The sequence below is a fragment of the Drosophila rhopaloa genome, unplaced genomic scaffold (genome assembly GCF_018152115.1).
Source record: "Drosophila rhopaloa isolate 14029-0021.01 unplaced genomic scaffold, ASM1815211v1 contig_115, whole genome shotgun sequence".
In the NCBI taxonomy this organism is placed as follows: domain Eukaryota; kingdom Metazoa; phylum Arthropoda; class Insecta; order Diptera; family Drosophilidae; genus Drosophila; species Drosophila rhopaloa.
Window position 1 is genome coordinate 1,417,724 of NW_025334990.1, and position 25,238 is coordinate 1,442,961.

Below are 25,238 nucleotides of genomic sequence, written 5' to 3' on the forward strand. Positions count from 1 at the left end.
AAATAAAACACCTCAAGGCCTAATTACTTTCGCACCGAATTAATAATATTCTGTTTTTTTAATAGAAAGACTTTAAATCTGTTTGATTTTTTCTAATCAGAAAAATCAAAAGTCCGACTTCAAACATAATCCAGCAAAATAAATGTTTGTTCAAAAAACAAAAAATTTTAAAAATATTTTGAATTTTTAAAATGTATACTACATAAAACCTATTGAAAGGTAAATATATATGCTTTGTTGTGCAAAAACGTGTAACGAAAAGTCAAACCATTAGATTATTATATATTTTTAAACAAAGTATTTAACAGAAAGGCACGAGATGCATTTCAACGATCTTATGAGTTATATACAATTATTTTATTGGTCAGATTTGAATTTGTAATTAATCCTGAAAATTCTGTTTTCCCATACAGCTGATCTTATAGAGGAGATCTCATCGCACGATCTGGAGGACGAGGAGAGCAGTCCGGTGACGGTGATCGAGCAGCAGCAGCATGGCAGCCACAGCGCCAACTCTACGCAATCTCAAAAACCTCATGCCCGCCAGCATTCCTTCAGCGACAACCTGGACGAGGACGACTACACCAACCGCAACGTCGCAGGAGCAGCACCAGTGCGTCCCGCCGGAATGGCCTCGTCGCCCTACAAGGATGCGACGCTGGACAGCAACGGGACGGGGAATGGGGCTGGCGGGGAGTCCGAGGGGGATGTCATCGGAAACATCGACCAATTCGTAATGCAGCCAGCGCCGCAGGGAGTCCTCTACAAGTGCCGTATTACCCGGGACCGCAAGGGCATGGACCGCGGTCTCTTTCCCATATACTACTTGCACCTGGAGCGGGACTACGGCAAGAAGATATTCCTGCTAGGAGGTGGGTTAAAACTCTATACCCCTTTAAAGAGCTGTCAACTAACAAAATTGATTTGATTTGCAGGCCGCAAACGCAAGAAGAGCAAGACATCAAACTACATAGTAAGCTGCGATCCCACGGATTTGTCCCGCAATGCCGATGGCTTCTGTGGAAAGCTCCGCTCCAATGTGTTCGGCACGTCCTTCACCGTCTTTGACAATGGCAACAAGGAGAGCACGGAGAGCCCACGACTGGACCTGGCCGTCATAATATATGTGAGTAATAACTGGTTAACTGAAATGGACTTATAGACTAGTAAATTTCTTAAAACATAACTGCTTAGTTTCAGGAACTGCGTTTCTTAATCTTTGGCATATTAACCAACAACTTTTTTGTCAGATTTCAGGCTTAAATACAATAAAAAAATAAATTAGATTTAAACTAGTTATAGTTACTGATTTATCAAAATAAATTTGTATACAATCAAAGTTTGATTCCGATCAAATATTCAGAGTACGGTCTACTTAACACGTAACATTTGAATGTTCAAATGAGGAGACCATTTTACTGCTTTTTCTTACTTATATATTTAAACGATTTACTCCTCGTAAATAACTTAGTTGGTAAATTTTAATTACAGGACACCAACATTCTGGGATTCAAGGGACCTCGCAACATGACTGTAATACTGCCGGGCATGACTGAGGACGACCAGCGTGTGAAGATCAGTTCTGCGGATCCCAAGCAGCAGGGTATTCTGGACCTGTGGAAGATGAAGGTAAGACGATTATGACTTCCGAATAACTACATACTAATTATTAAATATTTACAGAACATGGACAACATTGTGGAGCTGCACAATAAGACGCCGGTGTGGAATGATGAAACGCAGTCGTATGTGCTCAACTTTCATGGACGCGTCACCCAGGCGTCGGTGAAAAACTTTCAGCTGGTCCACGACTCGGATCCCGAGTACATAGTGATGCAGTTTGGCCGCACATCGGAAGACGTCTTCACCATGGACTATCGCTATCCACTGTGCGCGATGCAGGCATTTGCAATAGCCCTTAGTAGTTTCGACGGCAAAATAGCCTGCGAGTGAGCTGGCTTGGATCCTCGGGTTAGCCCGCTGCCTTATGTACAGCCTACTGGAGGGTGAAACAAGTCACTCTGGCCAGAACATTGTGGAAAATAGTCTCGGAAATCTAGTCAGTTAAAGAGTCCCGTAATCACTTAAATGTAATGTAGTAGCTATCATTGTATGACATTTACTCAAAATGTGCTCACCGATTTTATAAGAAAATAAATTAGGACAGGTCCTACAACTCTGTAAATCTTAATGTGCCCATCTAACCATAAGTTAAATGTCATTTAAACTAAATATCAATTTTATAATCCGCATATAGCAACAAATCAAGGATGAATGTAAACTATTTCAAATGAGAGTACTATTAGTCTGTAAGAGAACATACTAACTTGTAATAGGCTCTGAATATGTTTAAGCAGCTATTGATCAAAGATTTATAAATAGAAGCAAATAAATGGAATATGCAAATAAAATAAATTGTTTTAATGATTATTCAAAATGGCACCCTACCCTTCTAAGAAAATATTCAATATAGGCAATTCGTTTTTAATTTGTGTTATTTATTTTAGTACATGTCTTAACGTTATTTTGGTAAATGCAAGACTGCGAACCCTCCACATATAAATTAGATAATCTATTTACAAAAGAAACATCAATTGTCACAATGCAATTTGCAAATACACAAAAATTCTATAAATATCTTCAAAATGAGTATATGATCGAAGTATACGATAATAACTAATAAGTACAACGGAATAGTGTGGAATTCTCCACTTTTTCACTTTGTGTTATCATTATCAGACTCTGTATATTTCACAGAATGTGGAACCTTTCGTTTCCTTTAACTCAACTTGTGTCTTTATACATTCTTATAACTGCTATTTGATTCACGCTACTTCTGCTACGATCTTTTGCGTGGCTTAAGGGTAGGTCGATCCTGGGGAAGTTTAAACTCAAGGGGATCATAGTCCTCGTATGCAAGCTTTCGCTCTGGCGCCGACTCAGGTAACTTGTTAATTTTTTGAAGCCGTGCATAGACAATTTGCAAATGCCTACCAATATAGTCCTCGGCGGGTGCCAAGCGTTGGGCATACTGCAAACAGGCAGCGGCTTTCGCAAGCCTTTTGCGTTCCACGAACACCACACACAGGTTGTGTAGGCCTTGAGTGTTGTGGGGATCGTAGTGAAGTATGCTTCGATAGCATTTTTCTGCTGCATCCAGATCTTTCATGTGGTTAATATATATGTCCCCTAACAAAATCAGACCTTTCACATGCGAGGGGTGATGTCGAATCAGTTGATTCAGGAACGGCACTGCATCCAAGGGACGCTTTGTATCCGCCAGTAGCAAAGCCAGATTAAATAGGGCACTACGAAAGTCAGACTTAAGGTGAATCGCCCTCTTAAAGAACTGCTCAGCCTCATCAAAGCTCGATTCATCCATAGCCAGCATGCCCAAGTTGAAGTACACCTTCTCATTCTGATCATCCTTGGCCAGCACTTTGTAAAGACGGGAGCGAGATACCCGGCGCGCCTCTTCGCCACCCAGTTCCTGCAGAAGAATGGCTGAATTGAGCAGTGCCTGTTCGTGTTCCGGGTACAACTCGATCGCCTTGTTGAAGTAAACTTGCGCTTGCTGGCTTTTGCCCTGTTCCAGAAAGACCACTCCCAGATTGTAGTAGATGTCTGCGTTCTCGTTGTCATAAAGTAGGGCCTGCTCGTACACCTCCTGTGCTTGGGCGGTACGATTCAGCTTCATAAGAATGTCACCGCGGTTGATGTATGCCTGTAAACCAAGGAAAATTATTAAATAAATAAATAAATAAATCTAGGGCTCTTACTTGAACATAGTCACTCCGCATACTGATAGCCTGGCGATAGAGATGGTCAGCCTCCTCCAAACGCGTTTGATTCTTAGCTATAAGATTCGCCAGGTTGATGAACACATTTAAGTGATTGGGTGCAATGCGCGCATGATAGCTGACCCCCGGCTTGGCCTGTGGAAACAGGGCCTTGGCCTGAACATAAGCCTGTTCCGCCTCTGCATACCGCTTGAGATTATTAAATGTGCGTCCTACATTGATGTGGGCTCCAATGTCATCGGCCTGTATGCGCACAGCCTGTTGGAAGTAGAGTAATGCCTCTTCAAATTTTCCCTCGTTCTCCAAAGCGTGTCCCACGTTGTTGTACAACTTGGCGTTGCGCTGATTTACATGTACGCCGGACATGAACAGGGAGTACTCAGTACGCCAGTCTGAATTCCGTTGATGCGTCTTAAGAGCGTGCGTGAGCAGCAGAACTGCCAGGGCCGCCTGTTCAATCCGACGCCATCTGAGGCTCCCACGACGCTGAAGCTGACCAAAGCCGTACGCCACCAGTAGACAGTAGCCCATCGATGGCATGTACAAAATGCGTTCTGCCACCACAAATCCCACAGGGAAGAACAGATTTGAGGCTGGGAGGAAGGGCAGCACCATCCAGCCGAGACACATAATAAGAATCCGCGACTTCGCCAGATTGCGGGTGAAGCACGCCTTTGCAACCAAAGCACCTAGCGCCAAAAAGGTGAACAGTGTGGTCAAGTTCCGGGCATCAGAAAAACCCTGCAGCATCGGGACAGTCCCTTTAAAAAAAGTTCAATTTAAGAATTTCGCCGTCGTTTTCTTAAAAATTAAACTCACCCATTGTCCAGTCGCAGCAGAGCAACGAGGGGCAGAGCAACAGCCAGCAGTTCAGGTAGATGAGGTAGCCGTAGGTCAGTTGCCTTTCGGGTGTATCCGCCGCAGAGGCAGGATTGTCGAACCGCGTGAAAATGGGCAGCTGGGAGCCCATCACATAGACACGGCCCACCAGCAGGGCCAACGTGATGCCGGAGAGAAAGATCAGTCGTTTCCACAGCGCCGAGGAGGACCAGCGTCGGATGCCAGTAGGATTCCCCAACTTGGGCGACTGCTGCTCAGTCTGCTCTTCAAACAGACGCAAAACAAAGTGGCAAAGATGCAGCGGACGCAGTTGGTGCACCACGAATAACTCGTAGACCACGCAGATGCCGGCGATGGTAATACCTTGCTCCTTGCACAGCATGGAGGCCAGCAGGCAACTGCCAAAGCAGGCGAAAAGCGCCATCCAATTGGTTCGACGAGGGCAGCCTGAGTCGCCGACGGACTTCGCGTAGCTGAGAAAAGCGGCCAGGAAGCAAATGGAAGAGAGCAATTCAGCGCGCCCGACGACGCCAGTAACGGCCTCGGTGTGAACCGGGTGAACGGCGAAGAGCAACGAGGCCACAAAAGCGCATGTGTTGAGCTGGGAGGCTGAAGATGAGGACGAAGCCGAGGTGGCATTACTACCCGACGAGGCACACTGGCGCAGCAGCAGCCGGCAGACCCGTCGCCACAGCAAGCAGACCGACAAGTGCAGCAGCAGGTTGACGAAGTGGTAGCCAAACGGCTCCAGCGCATGCAGCAAGTAGTTGAAGCGGAACGTTAGGACGGTGAGTGGGCGGTAGGACTTGTGGGACTGCTCCTTGCGCATCGGTGTGCCCCAGAAGTCATTGAGGAAGATGTTGCGCAGGGGCGTGTGGGGCCTTAGGTCCTTGTTATCCCTAATCGCACTAATGTCGTCGAAGACCAGCCCACACTGAGTGCTGTTGTAGTAGCAGGCGAGACAGGCCACGCAAATGCACAGGAACTCGAGCAGGTTACGCTGCGAGGAGCTGGTCGCCCTGTCCCTGTCGCGTTCCCTCCAAGAGGAGGAGGGTGCATACTGGGGGATTCCGGGGTTGGGGTTCGTTGACATGTTGACTTCGCGTTACTTCGTGAAAGGCTTCATGTATCCATAATGGTTCGTTCAGGCGGCGAAATGTTGCATGCAGGGTTTTCCCCAGCCACGGTTGGCAGGTCCCTAAATGGCCTGGAAAAAATGCGGAAATGGAAAAAATATGTTCAATGATTAGTTAGTTAATATGTACAAATGTTAGTCTTTGTATTTGCTATACATAAGTATAAACACCTTTTTCAGGCAAATACTCGCAAAATAAACCCTCAAATGTATGCTACATATATACTTTTCAAGTGGGATTCCCCCATAGTAACTTACTTATGCAGTAATGTATATGTATGCCCCATGCAACTCTTGTGGATACACACCCAAGTCCTCTTACTATTCCGCAATCCCCTCTCCGTTACTTACCAATTTTCTCCTTATTCAGAGTACTTTTAATGACAAACTTTCTACCGTTTTTTATGAGCACTTGTAGTCCTACAAAGAAGCAAAAACTGATTGCGGAAAAATCAATTAATGCGCAACAAAGTAACTCCTTCCCGGTTACTGTCCTGGTTACCGACTGCACACACAAAAGCCCGAAGTTAACAATGTTGTAACCCGCGGCCCGACAGAGCTCCGGATCCGGACTTGGGATACGTATACATGGACGTATAAGGAGAGAATTCCAGAGAGGCGGAGAGCACAAGAGATTTGTTTGCGTAAACTGTTTGTAAATATTGTGGGGACTTGGGGCATTACTAGGCGGGGCAGATGGGCGGATGCCACAATGTTGCACTCAATGTCATCGATTTTCCGGGCGGACAGTCAAAACAAACCACCACCAAGTAAGCGTCGCTTGTGAAGAGCGGAGTTGGAGTCGTGTCTTTGGAGCCGGAGAGGATTGACCGGGGAGTCCGAGTCTCAGCTGAGCGCAACTTTGTTGCACGACCGACTTTTCCCGAAGGACGACTGGGGTCGCACGTGCTCCGTTTATGGTTTTCCCGCCAAGAGCGGCACCTGCGCCCTCGCATCCTTGCACTTTCACTTGCAGGACACTCGCTCTCTTGGCGCTCAACGCTCTCCCGCTCTCCGGGCGCAAATTAATGGCCCTGTGTTTTTGTAAAATTACTTTGACCGAGATACGGATTGGAGAAGGACATGGCGGAGGATATCGCGATGGATGTGGGAGATGGAGCCAGCCGGAGAGCCAGCCGCGTGTCCTCTCCCATTTTGACATGGACGCCATTACAACGGCGGTGGCCTCACACACGCACACAATCACACGACCAAAAACAATCCGAATTTCCAACTTTGTTGCAAATTAGCAATAACTACAATGTTGCGGGGGAAAATTCCGACTGATAAAGCCGACGACGGCCTATACAAATAATCCAAACACGTACTTGTTGAGGTAGTTCCATTGCCACGAAATTAAATTACATTTTAATGCAAATCAGAACAAACAGCGACTTGGACGTGGGTTGTTGTTGTGTTATCGATACGCCGATAAGCTGCTTCCTCTTCTCCATCAACCATTCCCAGCGAATGGCATATCGATATGCGGCGATAGTCCTATCGCGTTGATTCCACCTCTACCGCGTTTTCGGTAAAAGTGGGAAAAGAAAATAGCATTTTCCTGAAAGTTTTCCAAAAAACATCACAACGTAAGAGTAATCATGTCCACTGAAGACTTCTACCTACGCTACTACGTCGGCCACAAAGGCAAGTTCGGGCACGAGTTCCTGGAGTTCGAGTTCCGGCCGGATGGCAAGCTCCGGTACGCCAACAACTCAAACTACAAAAACGACACCATGATCCGCAAGGAGGCCTTCGTCCACCAATCCGTGATGGAGGAACTGAAGCGCATCATTATTGACTCGGAGATCATGCAGGAGGACGATCTGCCCTGGCCACCACCAGATCGCGTGGGTCGACAGGTGGGTTTTCTGGATAAGCACGTGAAAGAGGGGCTCCAATAACCTTGGTGTTTTTCAGGAGCTGGAGATCGTCATCGGCGACGAGCACATCTCGTTTACCACATCAAAAACCGGGTCCTTGGTGGACGTGAATCGGTCGAAGGACCCAGAGGGCCTGCGCTGCTTTTACTACCTGGTGCAGGATCTTAAGTGCCTGGTCTTCTCACTCATCGGCCTGCACTTCAAGATCAAACCCATATAAGCCATGTATTCGAATTTAAGCATAGCCTATTTAAAAGACTCATTGTATTTTGTAATGGAGTCCACAATTCTTGTACTTGTATTAGCTATAACGCCGTACGTTTGTGTACAGTTTTCAGTGAATAAATAATGACAATGGAGAGTTTTTTATTTCTATAAATCCATTTGAGCTCTATCATAAAAAAATAACAAAATTCTTCGTATACACAATAAAGGTAAAATAATACAAATTGTTATTTTTAATACAAATTATTCGTATAGAAAATGGATTTTGTCAACATAACATTGATTGCTGAAATCGCATAAATCCATTGTTTGCAGTTATATCTTAAAAACAACGACATTAAACAGAAGTTTCGAATTTCAAAGCAAAGAAGCTCCAGAATATATAGGGATCCCAACTATAAACAGCAATGCACGTTAAAGTTTACCTGTAAACAAGAAAGGAAAGCTAACTTGCAGAATACTCTGTAAATTATATTCTCCAAAATTATTCATATGATGCATTTTCATACTCATAAAATATCCCAACTTCCTAACTTTACAAACACCAAAGTTATGGCATTTCCGATCAATCAGTTATATGGCGGATATAGGATATAGTCGGCCGATCCTTATGACATTTGGTAGGTCGGACTGATTGGCCAAATATAAAACACATAGCAAATCCCAACTTCCTAACTTTACAAACACCAAAGTTATGGCATTTCCGATCAATCAGTTATATGGCAGCTATAGGATATAGTCTGCCGATCCCGGCCGTCCCGACTTACATATATGCTGCGTGCAAAGGAAAAAAGAGTGTGTGCAAAGTTTCAATTCGATATCTTTAAAACTGAGAGAGTTTAGTTTTAGTTTAGTTTGCGTAGAAACAGACAGACAGACAGGCGGACATGCTTATGTCAACTCAGGAGGTGATCCTGATCAAGAATATATATACTTTATAGGGTCGGAGATGTCTCATTCAATGCGTTGCACACTTTTAACCAAAATTATAATACCCTCTGCAAGGGTATAAAAAAGCTTACACATATCCAAATAATACTTTTGTTAGCTTATAAAATGTTCTGCCCAGCGGGTGCAACGCCAGCAGCCGCGCGCCTCCGCCCGCTACAAGATCGAGACCGTGGAAGACGGGTTGTGCGACGACAACAAGGTCATCACCCAGATCGCCATCCAGACCACGGCCGCACCCTAAGCCACCATTGTACAACAGCCGCAGCAGAAGCTGCAAACGGGAATCACTACGACGGCGACGCTGGTGTCGACTAACAAACGCTCCGCAAAGCTATCCTCTCTGACTTCGGCCTCCTCCTCCAGCGGCGGCGTAAAGCGCTTTAAGACCAGCGCCTCTGCCAATATAAAGGACCCCCTCGATTCGGCCAAGGAACCACGACAACCGCCCAACTAGTACCGCAACATTTTACCCTACAAACCTGACTACTCTGAGGACCATGGCGTTGCTGCCGGAGATGGCGAGGGGATCTATCTTGAGAAAATATATTTTCACTAATCTTGAATATTAATTTTATATATTGCCGAAATATATCAATTTTATTTCGATTTTAAATACTGCGACTTACAATTATATAATATGACTTAAATAAAGCCTTTTCAAAATAATGTTTTAGACTTTGATCTCAACCTTCGTCGTTAAGCTTTGATAAGGAAAAGATTTGGTTTGAAAAAATAAACTATTATCATACATGTAGTGATTACTATATCCAAATTTGTTGAAACACAATGAAGCTTTGTCAATTTTTTAATTATCTTTCGATATTTTCTAAAAAAAAACTATAGACTTACAGTCGTGACATACATGGTATAAAAAAGTATATCTTGGAGAAATTCCGTATATATTTCAAAACAGAAAAATTGTTTCACAGGATTTTCATTTCATTTTTCTATTTTTTTCCGACCTTTTCCATTGAGCTATACTTTTATAAAACTAAAACCGTATTTGTTAAGAAACAATGAGGTTTAATTTCTTAATACTGCCTGCAAAAGATAGAAGACTTTTTGTAAAGTTTCGTTAGAAACGCGACGGACATGTCTCGCCTGGTAATGCTGATGATTTTATTATTAAAAGTTCAGTTCAATTCCATCCAATAAACAAACTGAAAATGAGTCAATGAAATTGTTAAGTAAATTACGAAATGATTACTAACAAAAAAGTTTGACTGTATAATGTTTATATTTGAAAAATACAATTTAATGTCTAATGTGATTGAATAACATACATATTCGTGATAAAATATTAAAGTCCTTTACATTTGTACAGTTCTAATATATCTATACAGTGTATAAAAATGAATATATATCTCACAAACTGGCAGATTTTCCTAACGCTTAAGTACAAGTTATAACTTATCCTAAACCGATAAATGGGATTTTATTAAACTGGTATAAAAGACGCATTCACGAAATGTTTCGAGACTCGTAAAAGGTTTGACTTACATATGCTACTAAATTCAGTCTTTGGGGTTAGTACTTTGTTAACTAAAGTACAAACTAAGGGCATACAATTGATAATTGATCCAACACTAAAGAAAGCTCTTGTAGAGCCGAATGCGTAGGTCTCAGAGTCATAACTGAGGCTGCTGCTGGTGCAGAGCCAAAGTGGCCGCGATATTGTTGCTGGGTCGCTCCAAATAACTTCCATGTCCTGGCATGGGCATTGACATTGGCATCTCCAGATGTTGGTGGTGGTGGTTAAGCTGCGTCTGCTGAAGATGCATTTGTTGCGGCAGTTGCTGCTGGTGGGAGAGTTGAGCCTTCAGGAGACTGGGAGATGACTGCATGGTAGTATTGCTGGCCACACCGGCGCTACTGCCTCCAGGACTGGGACCGCCCTCCTTCAGTGGAACGCCAATGGTGAGTCGCACATGAAGACCAGACTCCTTGATGAGATTCACTACGTCGCCGTGCGACATTCCGGCTATCTCGATACGGTTCACTGCCACTATGCGATCTCCCACTTTAAGTTCCCCACATCGATCTGCTGGACTGCCTGGTATTAGTTTTCCTGAAATCATTTATTTGTGAGATAAAAACGTTAAAGCTCTGCTATGTTCAACATACCTATAGTCGAGCCGTAGTAGTGGTTCGATGATGATATTATGACAAATCCGAATCCCTCGTTTTCATGCCGGCTGACAATCACATCATATGGATAACGACGAAGTTGTGTGCTAACTGGAGCCTGCTGCAGGAGCGGAGCCCGACGTCGGCGCAAGATCATAGTGACCTGCCCGCGAAGCGCTGATTCCCCCACCAGGGATACTACTTTGTGGTGCGAAGAGTTCAGCTGCACAGATTACACACGAAAATAAGTCATGTCCAAAATTACCTGACTAGGCTTTACTTACCACGTTAATGCCATCGATGCTTAGGATCTCATCGCCAGTGGAAATGCGCTGGTCCTGATCTGCGGCGCCACCCGGCACTATGTGACCTACTGTCACTTGCGAGCCCTCCTCAGTGCCACCAACGATGCGAAACCCAAAGCCCAACGCCTGACGCTCCAGAGTGACCTCTGTCAGTTCGCACTGATCCGCATCTTCAGATGCGTCGAGCAAAGCTCCATTGCGCCAGCTGGGTGAGTGCTGCATCTGCTGCTGTTGCTGGTGGGGAGGATCCAGGTTTGCGAATCCCACGCGTCTCCTGTCGCTGAGTAGCTCGTTCACGCGTCGCTGGATCCGCTCGTTCTGGAGATGCGCCGTCTGCAACGGCGAGTACTGACCGGTATTTCCCGACATCCCGGCCTGCTGGGCCTGGACAAAGTACCCAGGACGGTATCGCTGCGCCTGGCAGTCGTAGCAGTAGCAGGACTCGTGGTGGGCCAGTGGCAAAGGGAGCGGTTGCATGCTGGGCGGCAACCCGTAGATGCCACCATTAGCATCTCCCTGTAACGTCACTTCCGCCAGACGTTCGCTTAGACGGCTAATCTTGGGATAGGGATCCATGTAGGGTATGTCATCTAGCTCCTGCAGACTGCTGTTCGACTTGCCCTGGGTCTGCAGCTGAAGCGGTTTCCTCGTCTCCCTCTCCGTCGCTGACCCGCCGTCACCTTCGCCATCCACCTCGTTGCTGGGCGTCTGAACCCGTGCCCTCCGCGTGTCCACCAATGGGGTCTTCGGGCGCATGGGCAGTACCTCCTTAACCTGGGTGCTGTACAGGTCCGCTGTGGGCGTCTTGCTGCGGAAGAGGCCACTGCCTACAAAGTTCTTCCGCAGTTTAGCCACATTGCCAACCTGGTTTAATTGGGAAAGCGTGTTGTTGGCCGGCTGGTCTGGCGGCGTGCGCTGAATCTTTACCGCTGTGGGCGTCGTCTGGCTGCACTCCTTCAGCAACTCCACCACGTAGAAGTGCGGTTTATTGCGTACATTTAAGCCGTTGATCTCCAGAAGAACGTCACCCTCCATCAGCTGGGTGCAGCAGTTGCGGTCAAGGATTTTCTTCACGATTTGACCACAGGCGGAATCGGCAATGGTGAATCCAAAACCCATTGAGCCCTTCATGATGGAGAATGTGTATAGCTCAGGTTTCTTCATCAGAATAAAGCCACTGCCGGCACCGTTCGCTTTCTTTGCCCCATCGCCGGACAAATCTAGGAAGTTGTAGTTGCCGTCCATGTTGAGACGTCTCTGCTTGTCCGATTCACGACCATCCACGGCCATGGTGGTCACCACCTCAGTGTTGGGGTCATTTGGATCAAAGGGCAGTGGGTATCCGCGACACACTTCTAAAGATGCCCTCTCCCCGGGCAGAATCGACTGGAATATATTAACCATGTCGTGGTGCGTATAACCCAGCACACAGGTGTCGTTCACGTAGACCAAAACATCGCCCGTCTGCAACTGACCGTCCAGCCAAGCGGGCCCGTTAGGCACCACTGTCTTGATCTGCAGGAACTCCTCCACATCCCCGCCGGCGCTTCCATCGCTACCCACAATGGTAAAACCCAGGCCGCGAGCTGACTTAAGAAGTGTGGTATTGACACGCTGGCCCTGGAGCTCTGCGGGATTGCGGGTGAACTTGTAGGGAAGCTTGACGGGGGCCTCGTCCTCCTCCTGCTCCTCCGCCGCCTCTGTGGGCAGTGCCTCAGGCAGCACAGTGGGTGTCTTGGAGCGCTGTTCCTGTTGCTGCTGTTGCTGTTGCAACTGCTGTTGTTGTTGGCTCTGCTCGGCCGCCCGCCTCTTGGCCTCCAGCACTGGGTTCTCGTACTGCGTTCGCCGGTTCACATGGTCGATAAAGTACATCCCATACATGGAGTCCTCAATCTTTTCCCAACCGTAAGGCAGCTCGTCCTCGCAGCAATCCTCAAGTGACTTTTTCTGGTACTTGGAGAGGCGCGGATCCAGCCAGTGAGATGTTCCGGTGTTGTGGCTAAAAGAGAAAGGTTCTTAAGATAGTCCTCTCTAAATACCATAGATTTAAAATCTGAGAGGATTTATAGATTTTCATTCGTTTTCGTCATACTCACTCGATGAAGTAGAGCTCGCCGCGTTCGGTGTAGGCAGTCTCCCATTTGGGAGGCAGGGGTCCCAATCCGTCGCCCGGGTCATCGTGGCTTTCGTGGTTTTGGTGCTGGACATCTCCAACTCCGCACTCGCTGCCCAGACTGCTGTCCCCGGCCTCGCCATTATAGTAGGTGTTCTGCAGCAGATTCTCTGTGAAATAAAGGGAGCACGTTTATTTACTGTTCCTTCCGAGAGTCAACGTATATAATCAGTACAAAAATCAATGAACAAACTTAAATCGTTCAACGAACCCGTCTGCAGGTGGAAATTGGCCAAAACGAGTCGCCGAGCTGGTGAAGTTAATGCTCAGCCAGCCGAAAATAGTTTGGTGTGGTCTTTTGAAATCGAACCACATACAAAGCGAACCCCAAGCCCCAGTCCGTATCTCCTGCCATTGGCCATTCCCCGCTGACTCCATTGGTGATCCGCTGAAGCGTAAAACGTTTTCGATTGGGGCAAGCCAGAATAATAATTATTATTAGCAGTTGCCAGTTGGCAGGCAGGCAGGCTCTGGCTAGGCTTTGACCTACTTTTCTAGCCCACGGAGATAATGGGATGAGATGCCACTAAGCACTCACAGTCCCCACTCAAGTCGGATGAGTAATGGGGAAATTTTAATTATGGCCGAGCGAAAGAAGCAAATGATGGGCCACTCACTGCTTTTAAACCAAGGCCGACGCGATTTCGCTTGACAACCGGTAAGAGATGATCGTTTGATAAGCGCTAAGCATGAGTCAGGTTTCCTCTAAATCGCTAAAGAACTAACAATGTAAGAACTGAATCTCTTCAGATTCGGTTGTTCGTGAATAAAATCAAGATTTCTTAAGTCAAATTTTGTAATAGGATAAGAAAGGTATTTAAGGAGTATATGGGTAACAAAAATTGTTCGTTAATAGTTTTTAAAATTCAATTTCTGCCACTTGTTATTAAAAAAAAAACATGTTTTAATGACTTATTGCTTTAATTTATGCTTTATGAAATAAATTATTAATAGTTCTGCTTATTTTCAAAATGAAAACATTTTTTTATTATGCCATTCTCTGTACTTAAAATATCTGGTGACAGTTTGCATTATAGAAATCGGTCTAAGCTTATGCAAAAATATGTATTGATGTTCATTAAAAAAGGGAAGAAATGTGGTCGCTAGATTCTGTGGACCACTCATCGTTAACCCCTTTTGAGGTGCATGCCCCAACCCAGTTGTATACATATTTACATATATAGACTCACATCCAGCTGTAAAGCCATGCGAACAGGGCTAATCGAATGTCGTGCCCGGCGGAGAGCGAAAGACCCACCTGAGCATCATTCAAAACATATTGCGAATCATTTGCATAGGAAGATGAATATTTATGCCAGACACTTCAAATTGGAACACGAAACAAGGGGAAGGGAACGGAGGCAGGTGACACATCTCTAAACGGTAAAAGCGCCATCGTCTCGTGTTTGGATCGGAGCATAGGGAAAGGGACAAAAGCGGAGAAAAGCTTGTTTGTTTAACTACACAGGAAACACAGCGATATCAAAAATATATATGTGAAATATATAAAAAAGATAAACCAAGAAAGGAGACCAAGTAAATTTAGTCGGGCAAAACTTAATTTAAAATACCGTGGCAGTACTAACAAAATTTATACATTTTTAATAGCCATTTCCGGTAATAAAAGTTCAGTTTCGACTTCCACTGCCGCCCTATTAAATTTATATTTTTTAATAACTATCATAATGAAATATAAATTGTACCTTTCTCAAAATAACAATTTTATATTTTATGACATTAAATCAGATTCAAAAGGATAAGTAAAGCATATTATACATATTGTTTTCTGTGTGCAGTTTACATGCCTGTGCCGTTGGAGTCTGCAGATTCCATAGACTGTTAAAGAACAGGGCGCTAGGAGGGGGAGCCAGGGAGAATATGAGGGAGTGAGTCTTTCCAGCACGGAAGTTGTTGGCGGCACAGTTTGCCTTGGCCTCCCCCACCCACTTTGTTTTCCTTTGCCGCTTCGTTCGCAACTTCACTTGCTTGCATTGTGTAAATATTTGTAGAATGCAAGAGCGAGAGGGAGTATTTGATCAACAGATGTAGCACAGAAATAATGCACAGCTGTATATGGAATGGACCAGGGCTGCAGCTCTAACTAGAATCTGGACTAAATGCTGTTTACCTTTCTCGATTCCCCTTTGTATTAGCTAGTCCAGCTTTACTTTCCTTGCATCTGCGTTTATCTCCTGCTATTGGACAAATATGAATATGTACAAATATGTGACACACATTGCTCGAAATCGGCTGAAAATATTTTCTTATCTCCCCCACTTGTAGATAAATTATGCAAATGTTTTCTTTTCTAATGAATTTGCTTATATACCATATTATCGCGAAAAAATATAATGCCTTGCTTGGTCTAAACAATTATTTTATGGACTCTATTACTCAAAAAATTTTAATATTTCAAAAGGTTTACAGGAAGACGGATCAACTAATGTTTTCTTTAATTTTTAGATATGTAAAAATATTTCAAAAGATTTACATGAGAAAGGATCAATATTTGTTGGTTGGCAAATACATATATTTTCCTTAATTTTTAGATATGTTTGGACAACGACCTGTTAAGTGCCGCTCTTAATCTATAAAAATTGTTCACTCGCCCAAACAGATCGCATATCTGGAAACCCAGTACACAAAGTGACTCATCTGCAGGGAATGTTGGCCCGAATGGATCTCGAATTTAAAAAGAAAGAGTCGAAAAAGAGAAGAAAACCCGGTCTGTGGCTATATGATACACAATAAATATCCATTACTCATAATAACAGGGATTGCCGTAGTCAGTGCTGATGATGATAATGATTGGCAAAGGATTATTTCCCCAGATTGTGGCTAATTGCGCACGAGATTCAAAGAGTAATTCGAGGAATCGTTAAGCTAAAATCATATCAAGACAGTTCAATCTGAAGACTGATCGGGAGTGCATTATTGCGTCGGTAAAAGTCTAAAAATAATTAAAGCAAAACACAACAAAGAACTGGAAAACGGGGAGCTCTTGGCCAACATGTGGTACAATTGAAGCAACTAAAAACAATCCCCGAATGCGCAGCCCACAAATTACGTAAAGTCGAGCCGAAATACTCGGCAGTTCATTGACTTTGACCCGAATGGAAAACAAAAGTCGAACGCAAAGTTACGCACGCGTCTTGCGAGGGTCGGGGGGCGTGGCAGGTCGTGAGTATAGTACCAGGGGGCGTGACGGTAACGGTGTCGTGCTCCCAGTAGTTGTTCGCCGTTTTGAACTTGCTCGTATGTAAGTGCTGTTTAAACTACCTTTTCCTAATTGCCAATTTTACCCACTTTGGTTTCACAACGGTTTCTCCGATCCCTTATACTTTTAAGGATTGACCGCTTTTACCAGAAAAACTTATTGATGAAATTCGTTGTACACATATGTATATATATACACATGCCATTAAGAATAGGATCTACTTTTAAACTTTAAATTCCATTCCATTTTTATTTGAATACAAGAAATATGATCACAACCAAACCGTCGGAAGAAATCTATCACAGGTCGTTAAAAAAATTGTGCTCGTGATCGGGGACGTTGATATACTTTAAAGTTTATTCATGTACGTTTGGACTGCACCTTGTAAGTTGTCATTCGGATCGTGGGTTTCGGCACGATCTTGTGACAAGTTGGATGACAATACTAGTTCACAATTCAAGGAAATCATTTTCTTACTTAAAATCAGAAAGAAAGTAGGCTTCGAACTGTGCAATAGTTTCAAACCCTATAAAACATATATATCACCAAGTTTAATTATTCTAACCCCGACTGTAGAGTAACATTTTAAGGTGGAATCATAATATTGTATTAATAATACCCGTTTAGATTAAGGCGCCATTCAAAATCTTGTTCTAAATAGGTATATGTTTTTTTTAATTGCGTACATTCCCTTGCATTTATATCCCAACTTCTGTTAGTTTTCTCTACTACACAAAACTTAAAAATGACAAGGTGAAAGCCCCATGTCGCTCCAACTTTAATTTGTATAATTCCCGAGTAACGTCACCATAAATTATCCAGTAACGAGATGCTTGTTCTGCCTATAACTGTTTGGTCTGGACCGCTAGACTCGCTGGCCACTGCAGTTCTGCGAGTTACGCAATAAGCACTTTGGATGAATCCAAGTCGACGTTCAATTAGCGGAGCAGAGAAATCGCAACTTACTTGCTGCTCGACTTTGTTTGTAGCGGGTCCATTGAATGCTCGCCGGCAATTACTTCGCCCGCATTGGAATGCGAAGCCTCCAGGCAGAAGAACTACGGTCAGAGCCCATGCCACTCAATTGATGTCATCCAGTCGATTCCCCCACTTGGGAGAAGCAAAGTCAAAGTCTTTGTTCTCGAAGGGAAAAAAGGGCGGCGAAGCTATAATCCCTGTGTCATCTGTGACGACTTCCTCACGAACTCCCTGCGCCGCCTAATGATAGCATCTAATTGGCATTGCTGCTTCGTTAACTTGGCTTACATGGCACGCCATAAACCAGAGTTACCCTTCTGCTGTCGTAATCAAGAAATTAATAATCGCTGCATATGATGCAGGGGACAGTGAAGCAACTTCAACGCCGACGCCACCGAAGGTTCTCCACTGCTAATTGCCACTGACGTGAGGCGTAAATGATAAGCAAGATACAATGTGCGGTGTGGAAAGGTGAGCGAGTTCTCCAGGTGGGTGAGTTCGAGTCCATGTCGAGTTCGTTGCCACCACTTGATGCTATTGAAACTCCTGGCATTCCCCAACCAAAATATTTCTCCTGCGCAGGTGGAGTTTCGCATATTCTTATAAAATCACACCAGCTCCTCTAATTAAGTTGCTGAAGTCAGACTAACTCGACCCCGAAACGCGATATCCAAATTCAACGACCACTTAACAATGGGACAGAATAAAATGGAAATTAAGCCAAGCGGCAAACGCTTAACAGATGATTCAGATACATACTAAACACCTATCTTGCCCAACTTCCGAAAATGATTTCCCATCTACATCTAGATGGTGTTGTCCAAAGTATATTCCGAAATGAGTACGAGTGGGTTTTGTTTAAAATGGAAGATGATGTGAGTCTTCAAGAGTATTTACAAACACTAACAAGTTAATAATGGACTGGAAGTTGTAGTCTTATAGGGTTATGAAATTCTTAATATTCATTTTTATTTGGTTATTCACATAAATGCATTAGTTAATTTGTTGCCCAAGATAACAAATATGGATATGCCTTGTTTTAAACGGTCAACCAATAATTTGGTTGAACATTTTAATTTAATAGCCCCCATCACACCTACAAGTTTAGTGTCGATGGGTTATTATTAAATTCCCACATCATCTAGACCGGCAATTACGAGCCCCCCGCACTCACGAATTAAGTCAATCAGTGACAAAATCGAGGTTACCTAATTCCCCCCGCCGCACTCGTTGTTTTAAAATAAACCAGCTTTCTGGGTTTCATTCATGAATGTCGTCTTACGATAATTCATTCGAGAGACGGCGAGAAACAATGCAGCTCACTTGGGTTAGATGGCAACTGGATCGACTAGGTTCAGGGGCTTCCACTGCTCTGCAGATGTGAGAAAGTGATGACAGGTGGATTAAATGAAACGGGAGTAGAGAACCGGCAAGAAGGTGAAACCGACTGTAATATTGAAAGTGTAGTACTTAGTCCTCTAAGAACTGGCTAAGAACGAAGACCCACAACCATCTCAAGCAGAAGAAGGTTAACAAGAAAGTGGGTTTTGGTTTACATGGAAACATTTGTTAGCAGTTCTTCTTTTTAGGCACGTGGCTATCAAAACAAAAACACCGAAAAAAGACGGCACATAAAGTGCTTCGACAACACACAATCTTCCACCCGCTGTTTCGGTACTTTGTGTTTACTTTTTGTTAACTCCCCGCTGTGAGCAAACTAATTTCATGGCAGCACAAGTGCATTTCAAGTTGAAATTGAAACCGAAATCGTAATTGAAACTAAATCCAAAGTGGGAGTGTGTGTTCAGACGAATCACTCTTGGCCATGTGGGGGCGGAAATGAGTCACTTGAGACAAACGCCCTAAATTAGGTTTAAGAGCCGGCCCAGTACAAATTAATTTTAATATTTTATGGGGCGAAAAGTAAATGGAAATTCGATTTGGAGCGTAGCTTTGGGCAGCCAAAAGAACCAACAAACTGCATTATTGATAACTTCACATGACAGTAAATTCGTACAAACATGTTACAAATTTAAAAACAAACAAAATTTAAGCTTTGTCTAAGATTAATGCAAATCATTATTTTAGTTAGTTTGACTTTTTTGATTTCATCAAATTTGTCACAAGAGTGTCCCAAAACATCAATAATGTTGCCCAAATATTGATTTAAGTCTGGAATTTGTTGTTGAATGAATTGTTCTATTCTTTTCAAAATTGAAAAGCATAGAAAAGCCGTTGATAAAAGGAAACTAAACCTCGTTTTATAAGAAATATTACTAAGAACTTACAGAAATGTTTTAGACCTAATTTGCTGCTAATGTAGTTTTTGCTAGCTTATTTGTTTTATGAATAAAAAAGACTTTGATGTCTTACCCTTGCTGCCCTTCAGAATGCTACTGGGTGGACCGCCTCGTCCGGTGGAAGGGCCTCCGTTGGTTCCATTGCTGCCAATGCCATTGCTCGGCAATCCGGAGATGAACTGATTGTGCACTGACATCTGGCTGTTCAGCGAGGAGGTGCCGCTCAACGAGGCGACATCCTCACGCGAGGCAGAGTTCCCTACTGCTGAAGCGGATACGGAGGATTTCTTGAGAGCAGGCGGTGGTGGCGGGCGTAGATGATGGCCACCTGGTGGCGCTAAGCCGGCAGACTTGTCCCCGTTCCCATTCCCGTTACCAACCACATCTAAGCCAGCGGACATTGTCTGGGAAACTGCCGCAACGTCAGCGGCATCGGCATTATCGTCCACGTTGTCACGGCTGCAATTGAATTTTCTGCTGCTTCCGTTGGCAAGGCTAGAATTTAGATTCGAGTTTCCGTTAAATGTTGCAAAACTGGTCGGAGCAGCAACAGGATGTGGATGTGGATGTGGATGGGAGTGCTGGTGTTGGTGGGAAGCATTCAGAGGCGCCAACTGCTGTGGCTGCTGTTGTTGATAGAAGTGATTGCCGAAGTGCTGCTGCTGCTGCTGGTGCGACGTCTGTTGCTGCTGGAGCATTAGGTAATCGGTGGGAGACTTGGCGGTAGCCACGCCCCTAGCTGCCACACCTGCTCCTCCACCGGCTGTCGCCGTTGTCGTGGCCGTGATTATTGGCATTTTAAGCCGGGTATCTTTAGCTTCTATCACGCTCTCTCACACAGTCCAATCGCTTTTAACCACTACCGTTTTTTCTTTCCATTGCATTCGAGAATCGTTATTTAATACTTTTTATATTGTTTCGGCTTCGCTTTGTTTCGCTTGTTTGCGGGAATGTTTAGATATACTTTGAATGCTTCTTCATATTGCCGTTTTATTAATTAATTTGTCATTGAGCTTCCATTCCGGTTTCGGGAAGCTGCAAAACAATCACAAGAGAAACCATTAATTAGCAATATGCAAAGTAATATAAACAATTACCATGTGTATAAACAATAGAATAATTAAAGCCTCAATAATAAAACAATAACAAAAACTGTAGTTGTATTTGGGACGTTCGAGTACTCGGAACTTATTTATTTTTAAAATTTACCAGTCATTATACCCGTTACTCGTAGAGTAAAAGGGTATATTGTATTCGTGCAAAAGTATGTAACAGGTAGAAGGAAGCGTTTCCGACCCTATAAAGTATATATATTCTTGTTCAGGATCACTAGCCGAGTCGATCTAGCCATGTCCGTCTGTCCATCTGTCTGTCCGTCCGTATGAACGCTGAGATCTCGGAAACTATAAAAGCTAGAAGATTGGAATGTTGCATGTAGATTTTTGGAGTTCCTACGCAGCGCAAGTATGTTTCAAAATGGTGCCACGCCCCCTTTGACGCCCACAAGCCACAAGCTGTGGCCACAGTTTTGATGCTATTATGAAAATTTTAATTGATATGTATTTGAAACTGCTTGAAACTTTCCCAAAAGTTGTCTTTCTATTGCAGGTAAGTCGGAACGAGCCGGATCGAGCGACTATATCCTATAGCCGCCATATAACAGATTGATCGGAAATGCCATAACTTTGGTGTTTGTAAAGTTAGGAAGTTGGGATTTGCTATGGGTTTTATATTTGGCCAATCAATCCGACCTACCAAATTTTATAGGGATCGGCCGACTATATCCTATAGCTTCCATATAACTGAACGATTGGAAAAGCCATAACTTTACAGAATATTCATTCTTGTTTTTGTTAAAAGTTGATGACTGTATTTCCAAGCACAGGACTGGTCAATTTATAATTCCTTTAAGAGCGTCTGAAGTTATTTTTATGAGCAATAGTAAGAATGTAAAGTTCCCTATAAAACAGAAAATCCCTAAAAACTTAAAACATTGTGTTGCCTTTTTTCCCATTGAAACTAAAATCGCAAAGAACTTTAATTTCTGGTGGCTCTAAGAGACTCCTCTGCTTCGACCTTCGTTTATCTTCGACTTTTAAACTGCGTGCTTTTTAATCATCGTCGAATACTCTTGTGGATATCTAACATAGTTTGGGCCTACACCTCTATCTCCTCCTGCTGCACCGCTACTCTAAACCAAACCAACAAAGCAAACTATCCAGTTAGACAGCTCCAGGCCAGACACGATCATTGTTCGGCGGTTTACCCCAGACTGTAGCTCCAAGTGGTGCCAATCAACAGACTGTTCAGTTAGGCTAGTCGGTATCCAATCCCCTTCGCACCCCTCTCATTGTTGACATTGCAATTTAACAGAGCTTTGCTTCGACTTTCCCATGACAGACATACAATTATAATTATTTTTCTGCCCATTCCACGGCAAAGTTTTTCTTAAATTTTCGCCAGTTAATGTCATTGAAATAATTAAACTTTTTTGCAGCCTTCAAGTGCGTTTTAAAAAACGTGCTTGGCGTTTTTTGATTGATATAAAAAACTTTCTTTGTTTAATTATTTGTAATTCAGCTTTTGAGTGAACTGGTTTGAATACTATTTTCATTTTCAAGCAAGATTGAACCAATTTCTCGACTCTCGCTTCTTGTAAATTTGTATTTATAAATATTTAATCAAAATTGTTGTTTCCCCGAGTAAAATATGAATAAGTTGACTCACGACTCACAATTATGAGTAAGGGGAAAAGAATAAGAAAATTAACTGTGCGAAAAAAGGGGCATCAAACACGGCAGCAACATAAAATTCCTCAAGCGAAAAATTTACTCCAATGAGAAAAAAACAGAAGACGATCGAGGAGTACATACAGTGGCAGGAGGAGAACGGCGAGGCAGAAAAAGAGCTGCGGGCACCGCCAACAAAGAATTCCAGAAACGACAAACAAAACAACAACAGCGAGAAACAAGTTTTTCAGAGCATGCCACCAGATCGCCAGAAAACCGAAAACTAAAAACCGAAAGGCAACCCCCACAAGTACACAATGAAAAAAGAATAGTATTGGTTCTCTCGCTGCGCTTGTAAAAGTCACTAATCACAAATCTGTTTTTTTCAAAGTTAATTGTATAAAAAAGTTATTTAATTATAATTGTGTTAAAGGTAATAATTGGTTAATGTTTCAACTGAAAATATTCAGAAAATAACATTTAAATTGTCATACAAGACAAATTTAAATATTTTCATAACAAAATTGCACTTTTTTTGTTTTAAATTTATAATTTGAAAGGAAAAGATTACTCATTTTATTTTAGTAATAGCTTTAAATTAAGTACCCATATCTACACTCTATCCGTCCATTTATTAAAAAAAAGAATTTGTAGTTCATGTTTGTGTACATATTAAAAAAAAAAGATTATTAGTTTCGCTAAAAGTTTCTTTCTCTGTAACACGTAACAGGAACGATCTGCTGGTACTGATGGTGGTAGTTCCACTTCCCTCAAAGAGACCTAAAACAAAGACCTTTTGCAGACCGCAAATGTGCCCAGCCACCTGTCGTTTGGCGGACAGCGCAAACTGCATAGAGAATTAGAGAAAAACCGGGGAAGGAGCGGGTTGGAAAGCAAAGGAAAGGAAAGGGGCTCACGGCATTTTCGACAAGCAGGCGGCGTACGACCTGAAAGTACCCATACCACCACTAAAAAGGGGGAGCGGCAACTGCAAATCAAGTGAAAACCCAAAAGCAAAGCCCACAATTTCACTACATGGGGGAAATTCATCATCAGCGTTTATGGCCGCCTGAGATTTTCAGTGAAGTTAGTTAGTTGGATGCAGATCTCGATGCGGCCAAAACCGCTTGGCGTAATGTTGACAAGGGAGACATATTTTATATGTTTAATTTATTTAACATTTAACTAATGATTTAATTGTCATTTTATTTCTAACTAAGATTAAATTTTAAGAATATCAACAAGTTTTTAAATATCTTTTGTTTGTTTCCTAAAAATCTTTTTAACGTTAAGTAAACGTTAAAAAACCAAACAAAGATTAGGATTTGAAAAAATTGTTCTTAAAAACCCAAAAAACGAACAAAATCCTGTAGGACTTTTTTCCAAATTTATAAATATTATTTTCCACTACACTTAAACTTGAAATAAAAAGCTAAACCAAAAGTGCAAAACTCATACCCCGAGCTATAATTAATTTACTAAAGACTTAAACATTCATTTATTTTAATGTATTCCGAGAAAAGTAATAACCAAATGTGGAAATCCACTTTCAACAGTCGAGTGCCAGATACGTTCGCAAATATTTATCTTTTCATGCCCACCTCCCTAATTGCCATCGATCAGAGATAAACTTTCTAACGAGTGGTGGTCAATGCCATGGGCAAATATTGGAAAAATGTCAACGAGAGATAATAACAATTTTCAGTCACTTTTCAAGTAGCCGGTAGCCACTTTCAAAATTCGCACCTTTTCTTATTGCCGTTTGTTTATTTATTTGGCTCGAAAGCGGGCCTAAACCGAGGGATCGATGATCGTCGTTAGTAGCACATCAGTATCGAGTATTAAACACTTTCCATTTTTATGGCGTTTTTTTTGTGTTTGAGGAGAGGATTTTTTCACAAACGCGTATCCGAACTGAGGTGGCACTTGTTAACTGTGATTATATGGCCAAGTTAAGTTTGAACTTGTTATGGGCCGAAAACCTCCTGGAAAACCCGTTGGAATCGCCGACCGACGTTCAACACACCTGCGATCGTTAAAACGGGTTGCCGTTGCCGCGTCACTTTAACCAACTAATGGCTACGTTCATTTTCCATTGAAAGTTGCATTAAATTGCAATTCAATTTTCCCGCGATGCGAACCGAACTCCACGGAATATCGAAAACAAATGAAAACTGAGGTGGCGCGAGTTGAGTTGGAAAACCTGTTGCTGATGCCCACGCACACAGCTACAAACAAATAAATGCACCCTCGTCGTCCTCACAGGAGCACTGAAACGATCCCCACATTTATTTCTTCACAATCACAAAACCACTAGTAAACTCATTGTTTTAACTTAATTAACAAAAACGCACAATAAATGGGGGAAAAATTAAAAACACGAAACGAAAAACAAAACAGAAAACAAAATAACGCGACGCTCAACACGGTTGCATGCCAGGCAATTATCGAGAAGCGTTAATCGGTGAGCATTCACCACGACTAATGTGACCATTCGCTGATAACCGTTATTTTGCGCCTTCTTCGATTTGATATCGTTATTTTCAAATTCAAAATTAAATAAGCAAGCAGTTAC

General features: G+C 43.0%; 4 protein-coding genes across 5 annotated transcripts in view; 2 read left to right on the top strand and 2 right to left on the bottom strand.

Annotated features, from left to right (window-relative positions):
• Positions 1 to 2,370, top strand: part of LOC108041457 (protein king tubby) — a 28,919-nt gene extending 26,549 nt beyond the window's left edge. Inside the window, exons 3-6 of the mRNA XM_044461593.1 lie at positions 414 to 872; positions 936 to 1,126; positions 1,492 to 1,629; positions 1,684 to 2,370. Of these exons, the coding sequence (XP_044317528.1) occupies positions 414 to 872; positions 936 to 1,126; positions 1,492 to 1,629; positions 1,684 to 1,953 (1,058 nt within the window). The 3' untranslated portion in view covers positions 1,954 to 2,370. The remainder of the gene's footprint in view (positions 1 to 413; positions 873 to 935; positions 1,127 to 1,491; positions 1,630 to 1,683) is intronic.
• A 107-nt stretch (positions 2,371 to 2,477) lies between these two features.
• Positions 2,478 to 7,216, bottom strand: LOC108041461 (protein O-mannosyl-transferase Tmtc3). Of its 2 annotated transcripts, none has more exons than XM_017119391.2 (4): positions 7,104 to 7,216; positions 4,620 to 5,847; positions 3,780 to 4,561; positions 2,478 to 3,724 (listed from the first exon to the last, which is right to left on the bottom strand). In XM_017119391.2, exons 2-4 carry the CDS (start codon positions 5,731 to 5,733, stop codon positions 2,840 to 2,842), a joined length of 2,781 nt encoding a protein of 926 aa, XP_016974880.2. In that variant the 5' UTR covers positions 5,734 to 5,847; positions 7,104 to 7,216; the 3' UTR covers positions 2,478 to 2,839. The 2 variants fall into 2 exon arrangements, with proteins under 2 accessions (XP_016974880.2, XP_016974881.2); XM_017119392.2 differs by lacking the exon at positions 7,104 to 7,216 and adding an exon at positions 6,127 to 6,834.
• Positions 7,217 to 7,259: 43 nt separating this feature from the next.
• LOC108041462 (protein mago nashi) lies at positions 7,260 to 8,017 on the top strand. The gene is made up of 2 exons (XM_017119393.2): positions 7,260 to 7,637; positions 7,696 to 8,017. Exons 1-2 carry the CDS (start codon positions 7,377 to 7,379, stop codon positions 7,876 to 7,878), a joined length of 444 nt encoding a protein of 147 aa, XP_016974882.1. The 5' UTR covers positions 7,260 to 7,376; the 3' UTR covers positions 7,879 to 8,017.
• Positions 8,018 to 10,052: 2,035 nt separating this feature from the next.
• Positions 10,053 to 25,107, bottom strand: LOC108041459 (membrane-associated guanylate kinase, WW and PDZ domain-containing protein 1). The gene is made up of 6 exons (XM_017119390.2): positions 24,410 to 25,107; positions 20,008 to 20,969; positions 13,363 to 13,549; positions 11,246 to 13,265; positions 10,959 to 11,184; positions 10,053 to 10,902 (listed from the first exon to the last, which is right to left on the bottom strand). The coding sequence occupies exons 2-6, from the start codon at positions 20,729 to 20,731 to the stop codon at positions 10,463 to 10,465; spliced, it is 3,597 nt and encodes a 1,198-aa protein (XP_016974879.2). The 5' UTR covers positions 20,732 to 20,969; positions 24,410 to 25,107; the 3' UTR covers positions 10,053 to 10,462.
• Between the last annotated feature and the right edge of the window lie 131 nt (positions 25,108 to 25,238).

Bases quoted from the DNA above. Each gene is read 5' to 3' on its own strand.
- LOC108041461 (XM_017119391.2), bottom strand. From the start codon at position 5,733: ATGTCAACGAACCCCAACCCCGGAATCCCCCAGTATGCACCCTCCTCC. The intron at 4,562-4,619 runs GTGAGTTTAATT...CTTTTTTTAAAG, and splicing joins CTGCTGCGACTGGACAATGG to GGACTGTCCCGATGCTGCAG. The intron at 3,725-3,779 runs GTAAGAGCCCTA...CTTGGTTTACAG, and splicing joins TGCGGAGTGACTATGTTCAA to GCATACATCAACCGCGGTGA.
- LOC108041462 (XM_017119393.2), top strand. From the start codon at position 7,377: ATGTCCACTGAAGACTTCTACCTACGCTACTACGTCGGCCACAAAGGC. The intron at 7,638-7,695 runs GTGGGTTTTCTG...GGTGTTTTTCAG, and splicing joins CAGATCGCGTGGGTCGACAG to GAGCTGGAGATCGTCATCGG.
- LOC108041459 (XM_017119390.2), bottom strand. From the start codon at position 20,731: ATGCCAATAATCACGGCCACGACAACGGCGACAGCCGGTGGAGGAGCA. The intron at 13,550-20,007 runs GTAAGACATCAA...TTTATTTCACAG, and splicing joins CATTCTGAAGGGCAGCAAGG to AGAATCTGCTGCAGAACACC. The intron at 13,266-13,362 runs GTGAGTATGACG...TTTCTCTTTTAG, and splicing joins GGCGAGCTCTACTTCATCGA to CCACAACACCGGAACATCTC.